The 20,499-nt window shown below is 42.5% G+C and overlaps 1 protein-coding gene across 1 annotated transcript in view; it reads right to left on the bottom strand.

The window, feature by feature from the left end:
* The window catches only part of LOC109482498 (sodium-coupled monocarboxylate transporter 1-like), a 21,171-nt gene extending 3,658 nt beyond the window's left edge, over positions 1–17,513 (bottom strand). The window contains exons 1-11 of the mRNA XM_019785221.1: positions 17,311–17,513; positions 16,764–16,829; positions 16,543–16,594; positions 16,157–16,224; positions 14,675–14,829; positions 13,298–13,438; positions 12,625–12,754; positions 11,596–11,797; positions 10,625–10,779; positions 9,861–10,084; positions 9,200–9,300 (exon numbers count right to left, since the gene is read on the bottom strand). Of these exons, the coding sequence (XP_019640780.1) occupies positions 9,200–9,300; positions 9,861–10,084; positions 10,625–10,779; positions 11,596–11,797; positions 12,625–12,754; positions 13,298–13,438; positions 14,675–14,829; positions 16,157–16,224; positions 16,543–16,594; positions 16,764–16,829; positions 17,311–17,508 (1,492 nt within the window). The 5' untranslated portion in view covers positions 17,509–17,513. The remainder of the gene's footprint in view (positions 1–9,199; positions 9,301–9,860; positions 10,085–10,624; positions 10,780–11,595; positions 11,798–12,624; positions 12,755–13,297; positions 13,439–14,674; positions 14,830–16,156; positions 16,225–16,542; positions 16,595–16,763; positions 16,830–17,310) is intronic.
* Positions 17,514–20,499: the final 2,986 nt, after the last annotated feature.

The following is a 20,499-nucleotide window of genomic DNA, read 5'->3' as shown; positions in this document are numbered from 1 at the left end:
ACACACACTAACATCATNTTTGTTACCTATCATCCAGTGTACGTCTTACCTTACCAGCAGTACATCAGGACGCCATGAGTTCGATTATCAATTGATGTCCCAGGACAACCATGGGTAAGTCAATGCTACTAAATTTTGTTTCTTTATTTGTTTCTTTGTTGTTTTGCACTTACAAATAAAACAAAACGTAACAATTGAAAGATAAGTATACATGCATGTGTGGGCCGAAAACCTGGTGGTTTATCTTTGGCCCTCCCCAATACTACAAGGTTAAAAGATAAATTACCCTTATTACTAAATGAACCAGAACGCAGAATACAAAATAGCAGGAAATAAACAAAAACGATTCGAAGAACTAAATTAAATAATACAAAACATCTATCTGAACAAATAAAGAAAGATCAAACTAATTAGCCTAGATATTATATGAGTAAGTTGTCAAATCAACAAAACAAATTTAAAGTTGTAGAACTAAAATGTGGCGTGAATTGTTTGTTTATTGAGATCTCCATTAGTATGGTAAACTCCATACTATTCTTCTTGGAGTCCATCCACATAAAATAAAATGACAATAATAATAATAATTACTTTTAGCAATAATGATAATAAATAAAACATACAAATTATGCTGAAATTATGACAAACTTGAAACAAAATCAGCATAGAGAAATAAAAGTGCATTGGAGATCAGACGTCGAATAATAGAAATAATATTCTGAAATTAAAGTAATAATTGAGGTACTTTCCAATCAATGGAAATTGAAGTAACAAAACTGTTAACAAATATTTGAACTGACACAAATAATAATAACAAAACTACAAACGACAAATGAAACAATCTATACGCAACAAAATGTAATTCCTTTAATTCAATTTCAATTTCCTGTTATAGCTACAGCTGTTGCTGATATTCCCATGATAAGTGGCTTGGTTATCACGACATTGTGCAAATGATTTGTTTTCTTGGGGTCGTGTGGCGAAATTAACGGCACAGTGCTCAACTCGGAACCAAGAGGTCCCGGGTTCGAGTCCTGACATGCCACCGACCTTGTGCATTATGGGAAAGGCACTTAACACGACTTTCCCCACTTAACTATTTGTTTCTATGCGTGGTACACACTACCAGCAACAGCTGTCTGTGTCCCACGTGTATTGCACTGTTGCAAAATTTAAATAAATCAAATCAAATCAAATTGTTTTCAATGGCCACGCCAATAATCAAGCCACGGTCATTTTTGTTTTCCTTTACAGAAAACCCCGCGGTGCTATTGGTCCATACTGAGTATGGCTCATCTCAGGATGAAACCTCCCCCTTAAACCAGCAGGTGGTAGACATACTCAGGGAACGCGAATCAGACATACCTGTGCTCATGACAGTTTTAAAAGCGAATGAAGAGGACATCCAGAATGCAAAACGCGATGGGATAGAACTACTGCTGCCTACACTTGACCCAGATGATCCTAGTCGGACTGACCCATCACCAAATTGGCTGACATTTGACCACCTATCCAAATACCAAAATCTTCCCCAAAAGGTCAGAAGCATCGTAGGTCACTCAGACGTCACAAGTAGGGCTGCGGTGAGGATCAAACAGGAACGTTACTCTGCATCTGATGCAAGAATCGTCCTCTTAACCACTGACATACCAGAAGACACCGAGTACTACAAGGGAGATGAGAAGGCCATGGGCATCGGGAAGAAGGAAGACTCCATCCTTGAAGATGCACAAGAAGCTGACGTGGTCTTTTCTCTTGGAAACAAGATATTTGATCACTTTGAGAACCAGTTCAGAGCAATACCTGCCAGCAAGAGGCCTCAGCATGTCAAGTTTGTTCCGAGACCTTCCAAGATCTTTGAAGATGCAGAAGCTGAATACAAGAACACAGAGACACTGGTGGTCCTGTCCATCGGTAGGGTGAAGGGTGTTGAAAAACTGAAGGGATATGACCTTTCTGTTGAATCCCTGAGCCTTGTAGCAGAGAAGATGAAAGTTAAGTTTCGTGTCATGGGAGTTGACAAAGATGTCATTGAAACACGCAAGGCAATCCTAAAGCACCGTAAGTCAGCAAACCTACAGATAACCCTCCTCCCATACGGCTCACAGAAGGACATCTGTAAAGAGATGATGCAGGCCCACCTGGTCCTGATGCCTTCTCGTGCTGAACCGTTCGGACTGGTCGGCCTGGAGGCCATCGCAGCAGGCGTCCCTGTTCTTGTATCAAGCAAGTCTGGGCTGGCAGACTTCATCCAGGAACATGTAGATGAGCTGCATCATTCCATTGTTGATATGGATGAACATGAGGAAGGTGTCACTGTGAAATGTCTAGCTCGCAGCATCGAGAGAATGCTAAAGCACAACAGGACAGAGTTTGAAACAGCAGCAAGGTGTAAGAAGAAGCTTCTGTCCTCAAAGTACTGGGAAGAATCTCATCAGCAGTTCGTCAAAGCTTGTACAGATGCAGGTGAGTACATCTTTGTTTTATATCTTATCTCATCTAATAACATCCTTACTGATTTGAACAAAAGAATAAACTAATAGAAGTTATGTAAAAGGAACGGATTTCCATATAATGAACACTGTTGAGCATCTTAAACTTTAATAATGATTATGATTACCAAATTTGATGATTGGTTTTGATTGTCATCGATTTGTAAAAGATGACATGGCACATACATTCCTGTTGTTTGTGCATGCTTAACACTGTAAAAATACTTAACGATGTGCTGAATGCATATTATCAATCTGCTAAACGTATACCTCCTTCTAGTGCCAAATGTTGGACACTTTGCAGCTGGGAACGTTGCACAGCAGCCAGCTCAAATCCAGTCAAGAAAGAGAGGCACGGATACTTTATGGGAGAATGTTGGAGGCCGGAAACGCACAAAACGAGGTAAGTTTCATCAGCGTGCATATGATACATTATAACGGGTAACATTTGACTTATTTGACTTGATCTACAAGCTGTAGAGCTCGTATAGCACCAACTCAGTTAACAAAATGCTAACCTGTTGAATGCTTTCAAACAGAAAGTACCTTGTATGCGATGCATCTAACCTTGTTTACCATCTTTGTACTCTAGATATACCTCCTCCACTGCCCATCGTGGTAGAGATACTTGCACAGGTGAAGCCAACCGTCAAAACCCCCAAGGAACTGCTAAGCTATGCTTCGGCAAAGAAGGCTTTTGTCACTCTCGACATCACAACTTTCACAGACGAAACTCTCGGTCTGCTAGAGCAGATAAAACCAGAAATCAAAACAGTGGAAGACCTACTCGACACTGCGGAAGCTATCAGGCAACTGGAAGGAATCAAAGGCGTGAATGTTACAGATGTCAAGACAGGCAGCCTGGTCTTCTACACGCAATGTACAGACTTGGGCGGCTTGGGTCAACTCTGGTTCATGTACAAAAGTGGAAAACTCAATGACCTGATGGTTGGTAGTTTGATCAGAGAGGAAACCTTACAGCAACTCTGTGCTGAGAACGTCTCTGTGAAGTCAACCATCAACGCAGAGGACTTCAGGAAGGCCCTGATCTACATCCTCACCTCACCTGCTACCGAAGGAAAAGGTATATTGGAACTTTGATTCTCCTACTGTAGGTTTTGTTTGGTAAGGTTTGAATCACTCCCAAGGGCACAAGTTCGGTGGCTTCTGGCAGGATTCAAATCCGGGACCTATTGGGTCTGAGCCGAACACTTTACCGTTACGCCACACGACCCCACTTAGATTTTTGAAGGTCCATTGAAATGCGTACGTGATATTTCGATTTCAGGATGATACCTTTAGTAACTGTACTAAATCTAAGATAGGGGTGTCGCCGGCTTTCATTACTGACATACTGAACCATCAAACAGACAAAATGGCGAAAGATTGATGGGGGTTTTACCTTTATGTGACTATTATCTGTGACAATTTCTGAACACGCTCCGAACACTTGCTGTTCAAAGGCCCGCTCATGCCAAGACTACCTCTGGAGTACCCCCTCTATCAGCCACACACCTACACCACTAGCAGCGTGTTGGACGTTCTCCATCTGGATCAGAAGAAAGTGCCTGAGCAACACCTCCACAAAGTGCCACTACCTACACAGAGGGACGATGGAGACGATGATCTTCTCAACAAACTAGGCAATCTTCAGATAGCAGGTACATGTAACATATGACAAACCAGTCACAACGTTTATTCGAATAATTACATTAAATATGATATAGTGGATCATGATGTAAACAAAAACACACTAAGTATAAATCGCTATCCGATTACGATGTCTCACTGTCTAATGCAACATTGACTGGTCCTTCTACCGGCTAATCTGGGATGTCTAACGTGGGGTCGTGCACGTGGCGCAACGGCAGAGTGCTCGACTCGGAACCAAGAGGTCCCGGGTTCGAGTCCTGACATGCCACCAATCTTGTGCCATTGGGAAAGGTACTTAACACGACTTTCCCCAATTAACCCAGGTTAAAATGAGTATGGTCTGTCCTGTGTTTGTTTTTATGTGTGGGACACAACACCAGCAACAGCTGCCTGTCTCCCATGTGTATTGCACTGTTGCAACTTCAATAAACCAAACCATCTAATGAATCACCATTCTGTCCAAACAGCCAGCACACCCGAGGAAACACCAGAAGACACGGAGGTCGGGGAGATCAACTCTGTCCTCAAACCTGCTGGGGCGTCAGTTATACCAGCTCAGGAAACAACAGGTAAAAGAGATTTGAGGATTAACTTTGTCATATTAATAATCATTATGATAGATAAAATTATGAAATAAAGACTTTAACTGCCAACACTACAATGAATTGGGACTCATCCAAAATTCTACTCTTGGAACGTGACGTCAGAGATACGTGACCGTAGTAGCGGGTCATACGTGCCAGATAACTTGTGTCGCCCCCGTCTCTGACTTGCACCAACACAGACAGGGAACACAGATGAACTTTCATGCTATGAAAGTTTGCTAACTACAAACAAATGGTAAAACAAAATTGTAAATCTGAATGTTTCGCTGCTTCGAAGTGTCGAAATGTGAATTTAAATCCATAGATTTTACAGTACTCATAGAAAACATTATAAATCCACAGAAGATCAGACCATTGGTGACACGGAGGGTCCACAGGTGATGTCAGAACTGGTCTCACTGGACATCAAGGAACTGGAACGACTGATGGGACCTCGACGAAAGAGGACTTCCTCCATAAGCTCTGACTCATCTGGCTATGTGACAGGCACTCCAGGATCAGGACTCAGCAGACCCGACTCACCCACAGGTAAGAGGATTTAATACTAGCAAGCTCATTTAGTAGAATATTCCTCAATCAAAATTTTCGATGTCCACTGTACATCGATCTTGATCACGGAGTGACCTAGTCTCGCGAACACGAGACTAGGTCGAGACTTGTGCGGATCTACTCCGCAAGGAGGCGGGGACGCCAGAAGATCTACACAAGTCTCGGCATAGTCTCGTGCTCTCGCGAGACTAGGTCCCTCCGTGATCAAGATGTACAGAGGACATCGAAAATTTGGAGATACGTGTTTCTACCTTTCAAAACAGTCACTGATTGAGGAATATTCTACTAAATGATATTTTACGTTACTGATGAACCTCTTCAATAGATAGCATGCTCATGACTTTTACCATGCATATGTTATTTGTTACACTGATTCACAGTTGGCAGTATTGTGAAAGCTACTTGTTGCGACTTATACTCGGATCCGAATCAATTTTGTTACAATATCACAAGTTACTATTTTAAAGTTTGCAATAATCTAAAGAAGATTCTACAATGGGCAGACGTTAGGGTTAGTTTGTATCCCTCGGATATTGTGGCACACGTGGATTGCACATGCAAAATGTAATAGGGCAGCTGTAGTCGTCTTTTGCACATTTTCGACTAATTTTGTTTATGCTGAATTTTGCTGATGAAAGATCAATGTTGTCGCCTCTATTACACTGTTGAAAAGTCAATGTTTTGTTTTTGCATGTTATTTGCTCTATATCTAAAGATGAAAAAATCCAGTACAATTTATTCCTTCCATGAAATTGGAAAGGCCTAAAGGCACTAAAAGGTTCTTTCTCGGACCTGTAGGCGAGGGTGACGTCCAGGGTACACTGGAGACTCTCCTTGCTGAACTAAACAAGCCTACAGTACTGAGAGACAAGGGAAAACAGTTTGACCTGTACTGTCAGATAGGAGATCTTTACAGGACAAAACTACGCAACCCACAGTCAGCTCTGCAGTATTACCAGAACATGTTAGAGTGTTCTCAGGCACTGTCAGAAGACACAAAACAAGCCAAGGCCTACAGCAGACTAGGCGTAACATGTGATATATTAGGTCTCCAAGCTGAAGCCTTTACAAACCATAAAAAGGCTCTGGCTATCTATAGAGTAGATGCAGGGAATGAAACTGATGTTTGCATCGCTTACAAAAACCTGGCCTCATCATTGGCACTATCAGGTCAAGTGTCAGATGCAAAAACTAACTATGAATCAGCCTTGGCTGTTGCCATGGAGACAGGAAACAAGACTGAACAGATGGATATTTACTGCATGCTGGGTGACTTACACAGAGAACAGCTAGAGGAACCAGAGGTCTCACACAGGTACTACACAGAGGTGTTGGCACTGGCCAGAGACTTGGGTAGGAAGGACGCAGAGATGGCGGCTTACAACAGGCTGGGACGTGCTTGTTCGGACAAGCAGAATAATGACGCAGCTTTGGAGTGGCATCAGAAGAGCCTTGAGATGAGCAAAGTGGATGGAAACAAGAGAGTACAGATAACAACATACGCAAATGTGGGTGATGTATACAGGTTACTGGGTAAACTGGACCTTGCAACATCCCACTTCAACACAGCCCTACAGCTGGCACAGCAGACAGGAGATCAACATGGACAGATGAAGGTTTACTTTAAGATGGGTGAGATGCACAGTGAACAACTCCACTCCCCACGTACAGCCATCCAGCATTATAAACAGGCTCTTGCACTAGCCAGGCGGTTAAAGGACCAGGAGGGATTGGCTTGCAACAGACTTGGACAGATCCATTATGAGATGGGTGAGTATGGTGCAGCTCTGGAGTGGGGTCAAAAGCAACTGCAAATTGTCGAAGAGGATGACAACAAAGAAGGGCAGATAGCAGCACACATTAATGTGGGTAATGTATACATGCGACTGGGTAAACTGGACCTAGCAACATCCCACTTCAACACGGCCCTACAGATGGCACAGCAGACAGGAGATCAACATGGCCAGATGACGGTTTGCTTCGAAATTGGTGAGATGCACAGTGAACAACTCCACTCCCCACGTACAGCCATTCGGTATTATAAACAGGCTCTTGCACTAGCCAGGCGGTTGAAGGACAGGCGTGGAGAGGGATTGGCTTGCAACAGACTTGGACTGGTCCATTGTGCTATGGGGGAGTATGGGGCATCCCTGGAGTGTTTGCAAAAGGCCCTAAAGATTAGGCAAGAGGACGGAGAGAAGAAAGAGCAGATAGAAATACACACGACAATAGGTATTACATGCAGTTTACAGGGTAATCTGGACCTTGCAGCATCTCATCTTAATACGGCCTTACAGATGGCACAGCAGACACTAGATCAACATGGACAGATGAATTTTTACTTCATGATGGGTGACCTGCACAAATATAAACTCCACTCTCCACGTGCAGCCATCCAGTACTACGATGAGGCTCTGCCATTAGCCAGGCAGTTGAAGGACAAGCATCACGAGGGAGTGGCTTGCGAGAGATTGGGAATGGCTCATTTCGAAATGGGGGAGCATGATGCAGGTTTGAGGTTATTACAGAAAGCCTCGAAGATACGTGAAGACGTAGACCAGGGTGCACAAGGAAAAACTCATTCCAATGTGGACCGTGCACCAATGGTACAGTATCTAGAGAGCACTGTAGCATCACAAAATGCAGAGGAGCAGCGTAAACAGATGAATGCTAGTTTCCAGATAGGTGAGATGTTCAGAGAACAAGTCCACTCCCAACGTACAGCAATCCAGTATTATCAACAGCACCTTGCACTATCCAGGCGGTTGAAGGACAGGCATGAAGAGGGACTGGCTTACGATAGACTCGGGAGGGCCCACTTTGAGCTCAAGGAGTATGACAAAGCCCTGGCCATGTATCAAAACCACCTCAAGATGAGACAAGAGGATAGAGACAAGAAATCACAGACAACAGCACTTAAAAACATAGCTCTATCTTACAAGAAACTGGGAAAGAAGGACCTGGCCAAATCCCAGTACCAATCAGCTATGGCCATCGCCATTGAGACAGGTGACAAACTGCAACAGGACGACATTAGAAAGAGGATTGATAAACTGTAGGAACACTCGGGCAAATCTTACTACTACGCTATACCCCAGAATTGGTTAGAAATACTGCTGTGCTTTCCTTTGCACTGTGTGTTAACAGCAAAGTTGTTTGTCCAATTTGTATAGATGTACCGTAAATTGTTTAGTGAAAGAGGAATTGACCCTCAAATTATTGTTAATTAGAGTTTTAGGATATCATATTTTTGTAATGGCCAACACTAAGCCAATAAAGATAGTTTCTTTACCAATGGGAGTGTAGTCATTGCTTGTATCTATTAACGACTGTTCGGCCAGTAGAAAAGCTACTTCCTTCATGAAATGTACAACAATGACCCAAAAATTCTGATCTTTACTGGAGTCATCCTGAAATACTAGAGTTCCACGACCTTCGCCAAATGATGACCTTTATGACTGATCAATTATTCCCCATGAATAAGATCATTTGCATGAATTATATTCTCCACCCAATACCAATCTTTTCTGAACAAAGAAGGCCATTTATTCGTTAATTATGCAAATGAGGCCATAATTTGCAGATATGTTTAATGATGTTCACCTTCACTTACAACATTCAAATGCCCCAAGCGAGTTTAACATTCCAGGTAGTTACCACTACTATGGAATTATAACATTGTCTCATTAATTATGCAAATTAGCTCTCATTTACATGATCAGTATTTCAATGTTTCTTTGTCAAGTACATATGTCACGAGCTAAATAGCCCTATCATGGAATGTAGCTGATTTTTAAAATGTCCCCATTAATTATGCAAATTAGATCCTGTTTTGCATAATTTGTACTTCAGTTGGAATAAAATACATCATCTAAGGTATAAGATGTAACCTTGTTCACGTACCAGTTACGAAGCTCACTAAGAGTCCCACAATGACACAGCTGAGCGTGGCCACCGCTCCGAGGTAGATGTACGACAGTTCGTACAGCGCTGCTTCAGGGGGGCTGGCATGGGGAAACAAGAAAGGCTTTTAAACAGCGATGACGATGTGGGACTCAAATAATTGGTTACCTTGTTGAATTGTGTTCCTTCTAGATCCTCTCAACCTTTTTCTTTAAATTTAAATTCAAAACAACAACTAAGATGAAGACAAAGAGTTGCTGCACTCAACTTATTTTGCCAGTGCCACTTAACAAAAATTCAAATATAAATACAAACAGATAACAAAAGCCAACGTTATCCAATCCCACTTTATCAACTCAAGTTCAATGTAGGATAGTTGACCACTATATCTTTTCCACCGATTCTTAATCCAATGGAGTTAGAACCGCTGAGTCTGTTGAATGAATGAATGAGTGAATGAAAGTTTTTATATGCTTCATAAGCATGGATTAAGCATGGATGCATGTACTGTATGTTTGTATGTATGTATGTGTAGTAGCATATTTCTGGAATTGTAGATAGTAGTCATTGAGAATGAGCCAAAGTTTGGCACTACCGGAGGCACTATTATTTCGGGCAAACATGTGACCAATTCGATTAGGATATATCAATTGTTACATACTACTGATTGACTGCATCTCCAGCCGGAGTGGTGATGTTGTACCGAGCCGTGGTCGTGAGCGTGGCGGGGCTGCCGGTGAAGTTTGCCGTGACGTTAGCGGGCAGATCAGCGGGACATCCTTCGATGGAGATCGGCGGTGCCTGCCTGGACATCGGCCACACGATCTGACCCATTCCGATCCACAGGGTGATGACAAGGCTGAACAAAAGGCCTACCAGACCTCCCTGTTGGTGTGGGAAGTGTTTAAAAAATCAGCTCACATAATCAAGCTTGATGATTAAAATGAGGAAGACACGATCTAAATATGCGAGGAGTTTAATTTCAATGGTTGCTAGACGGCTAGAAGGCAGGGCATTGTGGTCAGCATGTTTCAATGAACTCAAAATGTGTTTTTTTTTCTTACCGGTAATTTTAATGTTGGCTACACGTACGTACATGTCGTTGTAGAGCGTTTCAAAACACCCTATTCAGAACCGTATCTATCTATGCCTATACCTAAATGGGCTATAATTAGGATCTAGGCTACAGAATCGATTCTGGATACGCGTGGACTATATCCAGAACCGTATGCGTGTCTGAGCATTGTTGTGGATAAAGCACGGTTCTCAATACAAAAGGACTACAAAAATCTGTTCTTAAAGCACACCTTAAAACAACGCGTTTCTTCCCTTACCGCATAAATATCTTTACGCAAGCTTTAAAACGTGCTTAATTATAATTAATAAAATTAAAAATAAAGATAGGATTTTGTGCAGTATACTCACCCATTTGTTGGCACACGGAAACATCATCCCGAGCACGAAGATCCCAAGAATCGGTCCTCCGATCATCCCGAACAGACTGATGACTGCTGAGAACACCGGGCCCATGTTGGAGGCGATAAACGCCATCAGGATCGTCAGCAGGCCAAAAACCATGGCTGTGAAATAAAAACAAGCAATATGATGTTCAGGGGACAAATTTAGAATAGCTGGTTGAATTGGGTGGTGTAACTGCAGTGACGTAGGGACCCCCACGAGGCTCATTTTTGAACTTGACATTGGTCTACCTAACGGTAACCTGCCTGCCAAAAATCATGAACAGCCCAAAAACAATGGCTGTGAAAATAAAAACAAAAAATGATGTCCGGGGACCAATTTTGGAATAACTGGTTGGGTGGTGTGACTGCAGTGACGTAGGGACCCCCCACAAGGCTCATTTTTTAACTTGACCTTGGTCTCTCCAACGGTAACCTGCCTGCCAAAATCATGAACAGACCAGAAACCATAGCTGTGAAAATAGAAACAAGCAATGATGTCTGGGGGCATATTTTGGAATAGCTGGTTGGGTGGTGTGACTGCAGTAACGTAGGCCCCCACGAGGCTCATTTTTTAACTTGACCTTGGTCTCCCAACGGTAACCTGCCTACCAAAAATCATGAACAACGAACAATGCCTTCAAGAGTTATGCCGCATAGTCTCCCACACTGCAGCAAAGTGATTTCATAGCCTTCTCGACGAAGGCAATAAAAGACTGGACTTCGATGCACAATTGTAACGTATCATGAGCTCTTTCTCTGTTTGTATGGCTTTTTTCTATGGGCGACACATAAAAAATTCAATTCAATTCAATATACAACACCGAAGCAGCCCTCTCCTCCATATACTTGGCCAATGAGTCCACAGATTGCTGTACGCACGATAAGTATTGTACATATACAACTATTTATACTGTAGTAAGCTGTTGGTGTACGCACCTAGAGCCTTGGAAATCCACGTGTATTTCTCGTCGCTGAGGTTAGGAAAGCAGGGCTTGACGAAGTCCTCCAGTGCCACGGCGGCCAGCGCGTTTAGTCCCGAGTCCATCGTGCTGAGAGCCGCGCTGAACACACAGGCCGTGAAGAGACCAGGCATGCCGGGGAACTGGCTCAGGATGTCCATCACAAAGTACGGCATCATCTGTAAGAACGAGCACATTTTCAATACAAGAAAGAAAACATTTGCAAAGCAAATGCACAATCTTTAGCCTGACTAAATCTGCGCTCCGTGTAATACCGGGCCGGCCGCTAGGAGCGCAGATTTAGTCAGGCTACATAATCTTTAGCTTCGCATATGTTTTGCTCTGTCAATTATTCCTCAAACAAATTCAGATAGTGACAGACATCTAAGTCCCTCCTCCTAAAAAATTGCCTAAAATTGCAACATGATGTAACCCAAGACTAGTAACCATGGTGACAGACGTCTGGTTCAGGTCATTGACCTTATTAGTTTGGAGAAGAAGAGGAAGAAGAAACAATAGCGGCTTGAAGTCGGTGTCGTCCCCCGTCCCCAACCATGTGACGATCGGCTCAACATTTTTTTTCGGCGATCCTTTTTTACCTTTGGAGAAATACTGACATTATTTAAAACAAAATGACTACCAAAACATCTCGTGTTTGTGTATAAAACTTCCTCTTCAACCATTAAAATACCACCAACCCGACGAAACGTTTTCCAGAACAAAGACTGCTGACACGTCGATGAAGGTTAGACATCCAGGTAATAAGATACGCCAAAAAACAGTTACTCAAGCAACTGGATATGGTTTTGGAAACGGTCAGACGTTTCAGCTGGTATCCACTAGCTTTTGTCAGTGACAGAGAGACCAGAGGAGAAATGCAGGTTTATAAAATATTTATAAACTGACGAAAGCTAGTGGATACTACCTGAAACGTCTGACCATTTCAAAAATCATATCCAGTTGCTTGAGTAACTGCTTTTTGGCGTAAAGACAGTTGACAGCCTACCTGATCTGAGCTGCTAATGTATCCCATAGTCTTCGGGTCGCAGTCATAGTACCGTGCGTACATCACCATCCCACTCAGAACGGCGAAGAAGATGAAGACTATCAGTCCCGGCATGTTCCAGTAGAGGGCTCTGTAACACATTTGGAACCGCATATCTCACTATGTTGTGACGATATCTATGTATACCACAATTACATGCCGTTTGGGACCGCATTGTCACCAGTACAACCTAGCTCCAGTGCATTGTGAACCAGTCATAATTGCCCTGATGAAGATGACAGGCAGTCATCGAAATGTCGGTTGTTGTTAAACAAGTGGTTGTGAATGAAGAAGTTTGCTACAGTAATGACAATTAAAAATCCGCGGTGTCAAACTCCAGTTTCAAACAAATCTCTAAGCCCTAAACTGTAATGTTGTTTGCACATTAACGGGTGTGAGAACTAACCTAAACCAACAGCCATGTAATAGTTGTACTAACTAGTGAGCTACCACTCCCATAAAAACATATGTATTTACATTGTACTAGTGTATAGCAATGGCGTTTTAACTATTAGGGCTTGACTTGTCCAACCTTGAGGAGGACAGAGGGCTCAGACCTCCATCTAAGAGGCTTTTAGCTCGTTACTTATTATGTAAACGCTTTTGCCAAATTGAACACTACGGCTGTACTCACAGTTGTGCCTTTTTGATGGACGGGCAGCACAGGTACCTCTGCACCTGAGCCTGGTTCACGGCGTACATGGCGCACCTGAAGAACGCCCCTCCCACCAGGATGTTCCACGTCGTGTGGCGGACAGTCGGGTCTGGGTCAAAACTTCAGACGTATCAACGAAAGAGGAAGAAAGGAAAAACAAACACTGATTAGCTTTCCATCATGCTTAATTTTTACTTTATTAATGACAATGACAATGATGTTTATTGCATATTCATGCCCTTCCGGGCTAAATGCATTGGATGATATAACATACTGGGTGATGCTACTTACTAGTACTAGAACATAGGGCGTTGTATAAGAAGAAAAACAAAACAAACAGCTACTGTATACTATACTTCATCTAACTCTAGAGCTTACAATAGCTTACTAGTTTCTTCTCTCCTCTTAAAACATGCGTACACGAATTCACAGAGTTTCTCAATCACCAGGTGTTTAGACGATGACATTATGCATGTGAACAGTTCGTCATTTGTTAACTTTGTAAATCTCTGGCCCAGTTTGATATTGTTAAAAAGAGAGAGGCGTAGATCTCTGTACAATGGGCATTCCAGGACAAAATGTTTTTCATCTTCTATACAGTTATTTTTACAGAGTTCACAGAGCCTATCATTCAAATTAGGCCACACCGATTTAATTCTATGGATGACATCCGCGCGCGCATTAATTTTCGCCCGATCTCAAAAAAAAAAAAAAAAAGATCACGTATTCCGAGGCTCTGGCCTGGCTTTAGGCCTGGGTAGTGCATGGTGGTGATAACTGTGGTTGACGGCAGCCAGGCTACCGAAGCTCCAAGACTCAAGAACTCAGTACATACGTACAGCAGTGTCGATTCATATATTCCGCAAAAATCCAGCATGTGTCGGCCTGTCGTATACGTCGCTATGTAATGCGCCAAATTCACAATACCAGGTTTGTAGCATTTTTATTTTTGGCCGGATTTTTATTTTTTTCGCCCGCGCGCACTAGTTTGGGGGTCTTCAGAGGATGTCATCCATAAAATTAAATCGGTGTGGCCTTAATATATTTGTTGACTAAACCTTAATTAGATGGGGGTGATACAGGCTTAAAGGGAAATATTTACTCGTGACCTCCTACGAAAATAATGAGAAGAGGGGACAAAAAACAAGCAACACTGCAAATGTAGCACGAATAATATACTTGTGCATAGGACGGGAAGTATTGTTTAGAGTGGCGTTTGTATGTGTGGGTTCCAAAGTGAGTGGGCGCTCAGAAATCGGGTTAAACATCCGAAAAGTTAGTGTGTCGGAACATGCGATTGAAAAATTCACCCCGCGGACTCTCCAATGCAATCCTCAAATCGATTTCACTTCTTACTTGAAGAACTCCAGTCTGTCTCTCCGACGGTTGATTTCCCAGACCCGACCAGGTCCCCCTGCCTCTATAGTCCCCTGGATGATGACGGCCAGGAACCCCGCCACCATCACAACTACCTGGAACGTGTCTGTCCACATCACAGCCTTCATACCGCCCTGGGGGTGAAAGATATGCACATAACATGTCTGAACAATTCTTCTGTAACATATACTTAGAGGATCACCCAATTTACACCCAGATACAAACTAACTGTAACATTTTGACAATCACCCATCCTTACGTTATTGATACTAAACGGTTTGTATTAGATTAACTCCTACATAGCCTACAAAACATGTTCTTCCTTACCATTTAATGATCCATTTCCATCCATTTGCTGTTCTCTGTTGTTTTTTGTCATGTATTTTGTCACTGTATACCTGTATGTCTGGTGGTGAGGTTAAAATTAGCTATAGCTAGTGTACCTCATCACTATGTCTTATCCATATTGAATTGCAAATAATAATAAAAAAAAGATATCAACTTGATGAACCAACCACACAGCGTACATGTCACGGCCACGGTGATACAAACACAGAGTAGGCGATTTCTAACAGTGGGTGCTGATTGGCTGGAACTAATTGGTAATGTGGGTGCTGATTGGCTGGAAGTAATTGGTGAGGTGGGTCCTGATTGGCTGAGAATTGTAATTAGTTTACTAGCTTTAGAGCCATTGTATACGAGCGATTGCCATGACATCACGGCCAGTGAGCGGCAAACTGTCAAAAAGCGGGTACCGGTTGGCTGACTTGCCTGCCAATAATTTGCATACGTCTTCAAATCATTTGCATCTACATTAATATGAAGTAAACAAAAACATCGCTCGCTCGTATAGGCCGTGTCTAAACGGAATCACCCAAACCGCGATTCGGGTAACTCACATTCCTCACATCTGGTCCACGTGCCACACACACCTGTGAAACCGTGTCCGAACACGATACGCTTGAGCTACATTTATTGCTGTATGATGATAACACGCAAGGTGGCGTGTTATTAATGTCAAAGGTCAACGACCTGCTTGCTGATGCCCCCCTCCCAGCGTATCTCGGCCGAATACCGACGTGGTCCCGCCAGAGGCGGTGAAGCTCGCCCTACAACGGACACATTATTTGACCATTACTGCTCTTTAGGTTGCTGCCACGTAAAAGTTGGTATTGCATATGAATAAAGAAATATCACCCCGTAATCCATGACCAGGCGAAGTCACATTGAAATCACATTGCGTTCAGACGCAAATCGCGATGCGGGGAAACCGATTCGAAACCACCTCTAGAAGTGGCTTGGGATCGAGGCGCTTTCAATGTGATTTCGGAGCGTTCAGATGGAGCCACTTGAAACCGGCTTCGGGGTAAACCACATGTAAACCGCCTTGGGTGATTCCGTATAGACACGGCCATAGTGTGTGTCTGACACCTGAAGCTGCTTTAGGAACACGTCACTCACCAAGGCGGTATAGAACGTGCAGACCAGGCCCATTCCTAGCACGGCTCCCCAGAGCGTCAGGCCAGTTACTTGAAACAAACGGGAATTTAAAAAAACGTCAACAATACAGGAAAGTTTCATACGAATGACATGGGTTTAGCGCTCTGTATGATCCATTTTTTTCAATACCAACGTCACGGGGGATCTTGAACAATCCTACTCATACAAGTGACTGTCTTGTGTCGAAATAAAAAAGATACTAACTTAGATACAAAAAAAAACATTGGTCCACTTTCTCATTGGTCGAACCGCTAATTGCTATGCTATTATTGGTCGAGCTTCTAATGGATAGCCAAGATTGGTCTCCTCTGTTCGTGAGTTTACGATATTTGTAGATCTGTACTCACCTGCATTAAGAGCCAGGGACGGCGTGTACAGAACAAGTCCCATGTACACTAGCTACAGGGGGAAAATAAAATCGACTCAGTGTCAACAACAGAATGATGTTACTAATTGTTTCCATTGAAAGCATCTATTCTGGCTGATACGTGTGCTTTATTATAATAAAATTAAAGATCGAAAGCATTATTTTCCTAAAATAAAATTTTTCACTAAGTGACATACTGACCATGTTGATGACGAAGAGGACGGTGCAGAGTAAACGGACAGCCTTGGAGAACCGGATTTCCAGGTACTGGTCATGGACATCAAAAGGAAAGATTGAGAAAAAGTTATTTTCTTTTGCAAATAAAGTCCATAATAATAATAATCTATAAAGCAGCGATTTTTTTCATTTTTCATTCAGCTGAATCATTTCAACTACTTGGCACAATTCAGTATCACAGTGATTTCTGAACAACAAATCAGAGATTTCATACTTCTGGGAAGTGAATATAATTTGCGTGAATGAATTATATCATGTACTGTTCGTACGATCATCTGACGAAATTTTCTCCGCAATTACACATTGCTTTGTTTCGTACATTCCTGGCGACCACAATCCTTGCGCCCAGTGTTAAACCGTGTCAATCAAGCGAACCTCAGTCTCCGCCCGCTCACTCCGGAACCCAAACATACAAACCTACCATAAATTCGCGCCAACCTAAACAATACTTCCGTCCGGGTATAATAAGTAAACGTTAACGATCACGTGCTGTATTTATAGCTCTACAAACCTCATACGTGCTTGTCAGCCCCAGGTTGTAGAAAGTCGGCACGAATAGTCTCGCTACCAACACCATACTTAAGGACCCCGACACCGCGAAGTTCCAGTACATGGTGCCGTTTCTGTACACCTCTGCCGGGGCTGCCAACACCGTGATGGCGGAGATGAACGAGGCTAGCAAAGACATCATGACGGGCAACGTCGGCATGGACTGGTAGGGAGAAGGAAAGAATGCAAAGTTCATATTAGATAATGAATGAATGAACTTTTCGCATCTCTATCCCTCTTCTACAGATACTTTCACGGTCGATGTTCAGGAGAACTTGCACTTCTTGTTCCGCCACTCAGAACCTTTCAGCGTGCCACTAGGTTCTCTTCCAGTTCTCATCAATACACCGTTAACATACCTGTCTCCAAGTCATATTACAACAACAGCTTCTTTCCCCGGACTGCAAAATTATAGAACTCTCTTCCAAACAGCTGCTTTCCGTCCGATTACAATCCACAAAGCTTCAAAACAAAGGTCCACCGCCATCTTCTGACATAGCTACAATATACTCCCTTAAGTACCTCTAGCTCTATGCCTAGAAGTGGCCAAATATAATTGGCCTTGCATTGAGCAATACCGTTAAAAACTAGAAAGGCCAATATTTGCTTTGGAGCAAATACAGCGATGGGTTCACCACATTTTACGACATGGCAGGGAAAGAATGAGAAACACAAGGGAAAACAATGATTTACATTGATATAACTATAATATGAAGTAACATACAACTAAAACAACAGTTGGATAGCTATTCCCTACTTTATTGGTTAGGATTTTTAATTGCATAATGCAAACTATTGATTTTCAAAATAAATAAAAAACGTTCATGCCCCGCATTCCAATGCTGGAGCAGAAAAGCTTGAAATACCTACCAAAACACTTGAATAAAGACATACTGTCAGTATGGAAATGCTCTGTGCAGGTGTTAATCAAGTTAAATCCCAACAGCCAATCAGCAAGAAATGCTCTGTGCAGGTGGAAATGCTCTGTGCAGGTGTTAATCAAGTTAAATCCCAACAGCCAATCAGCAAGAAGTATAGAGGAAAGCTGCATGCCTATTGGTTGATGCCCTGCATTCCATTGTGATGACTCATGCCCAGACGTGGTAAACACGGCACACTAACACAGTAATACATTTGCTATAACACAGCCAAAAAACTCAAATAAAACCATTCTAAAAGCCTGTATCACAAAAATTTAAAAAACGCCTAGGGGTATTTGCCCACTGTACCTCCATACCAAATTTCAGGACCTTAGGCCCTAAAATGAAGAAGCTGAATCCATTCTGAAACATCAGAAAAAGCAATATGGGTTCACCACCACTTCGTGGTGTGGTGAACCCATAAAAAAAATTTAAAAAAAGTATGGCAAGAATGACAAAGCAATTAATACAATTATTCAAGTTTCTTCCAAAACTATGACTATAGAAATATGAGCCTACATGGCGTAATGACATATCTTACGTTAAATACATTGTCTCATTTGTAATGCACTTCATATATATTGGCCTAGGTACGTAGATACGAGTTTGGGACGTGATATAATTAGATTGAAAATGTCTATGTTTGTCTTTGACAAGGGATTAGTTAATTTACATTCTATCATTCAATAATATTTGTCTATCTGCAGTGTAGGCTAGATGAATCATTAGAAAATTATAGACATTGTCTCTGTTTGACTGGTATGTTATGATACCGACCTTTTAAAGATATGTCAGGATACAGACATCTATTGGGATCTAACTGAGAGATTCTACCGGTAAAGAATGCGATAGAAGTCTCTGTCGACAGGAACTGCGATCAGGATCTCGGCCACCGCCATTAAAATTGGCGATTCTACAGGTAGTTAGAGATCTGGATTGTAATGTTTGTTCTTTGCTTATGAATATTCGCTCAGAAGACAGAACTGTGCAAGTGGAATGTCATTTTGCCTTGATTTCTACATGGCATACCACCATAACACATTGGTTGCATCTGGATCGCGATCTATGTCGGCAGAGACTCTTATCTTGATCTCTATCGCGGTAGAATCGGTGATTCTGCTGGATTGTATGACATCTCGACAGAATCCGGTAGCTAGAAGAAAACTGCACGTTGCCCGAATTCCGGCTCCATCTAAGCATGCCTTGAAGCCTGCGTAAAGGTACATTTTGTACCCACAAGGGAAGAAACGGAACCTTAACGCATATTTTGAAGATTTAAAGAATGGATTTTGTGCAGTAAGAGACAAACGGCATCTGAGGTGACTAACCTGGTCTGCCATGAGAAACTCCTTCTGTGTGCTCTGCTTCCCTCCCGTGCATGCGTAGTACAGCCCGATACCTGCCGACACCGCCAACATGAGGGAGAACACGACATAGTCCCACACGCCGAAATACAGCGTCTCAGCCGCCATCGTCACTCAGTACTGGGGAAGGAAGCAAAAATCACAATCACAACACTGAGGACGACACAAAATTGAAGGGGCTAAGTAAAAGACTTTGGTACTAAATAAAAACATTCTTCGGACGCTTGTCACTAAGGCGTACGTTTACTCAGACATTGACATGCTTTCAGTGACCAAGGACAGCAAATAATCCTTGTTGAGATAGATGACCTTACAAAAGTGTACACAAGTCACACACAAAGTACAAGACACAGCGGTGGACAACTCGGGCACATTATTACTTGCCTTAGCCTCACCATTGGCAAAGAAGGATACAATCAAATAACTTCTGCTCTTGTTTAGGATTTTCACTTTTTCTTCGACTGAGTGTTGACATTGCATTATGTCCCAACACGGCCATCTTTTTACTGTTTATTTTTGTTATCATGTTCTTGCAATTAGCCCTCGGGCATGAATTTGCAATAAACTTTTCCACATTTCCATATTATAAAAGTAATCTCCAACTAGCATGGGCCCTCTGGCGAATGGATACTACCTGGTCAATTTGATACTGTCTTCTGCCGCCCTGGGATCTGCTTGGAGATTTGGTGATGAGGGTTGTGTACACTTTCGTTAGGTCACATCAAGGACGTTATAACGTCCTTGGTCATCTGTCAGGTCAGCATTCGGAAGGTATTTCACCATGTAATCCTACATCAAGTACGCATGCCTGTAACCAAGGACGTCCTATCCTTTCCGTAACTCTCAGTCCAGTAGGGAAGACACTCA

The sequence above is a fragment of the Branchiostoma belcheri genome, unplaced genomic scaffold, assembly GCF_001625305.1.
Source record: "Branchiostoma belcheri isolate BF01 breed outbred unplaced genomic scaffold, Haploidv18h27 scaffold6, whole genome shotgun sequence".
Lineage (NCBI taxonomy): Eukaryota > Metazoa > Chordata > Leptocardii > Amphioxiformes > Branchiostomatidae > Branchiostoma > Branchiostoma belcheri.
Note: the sequence above shows the minus strand (reverse complement) of the source record. Positions and strands in the feature narration are given on the sequence as shown.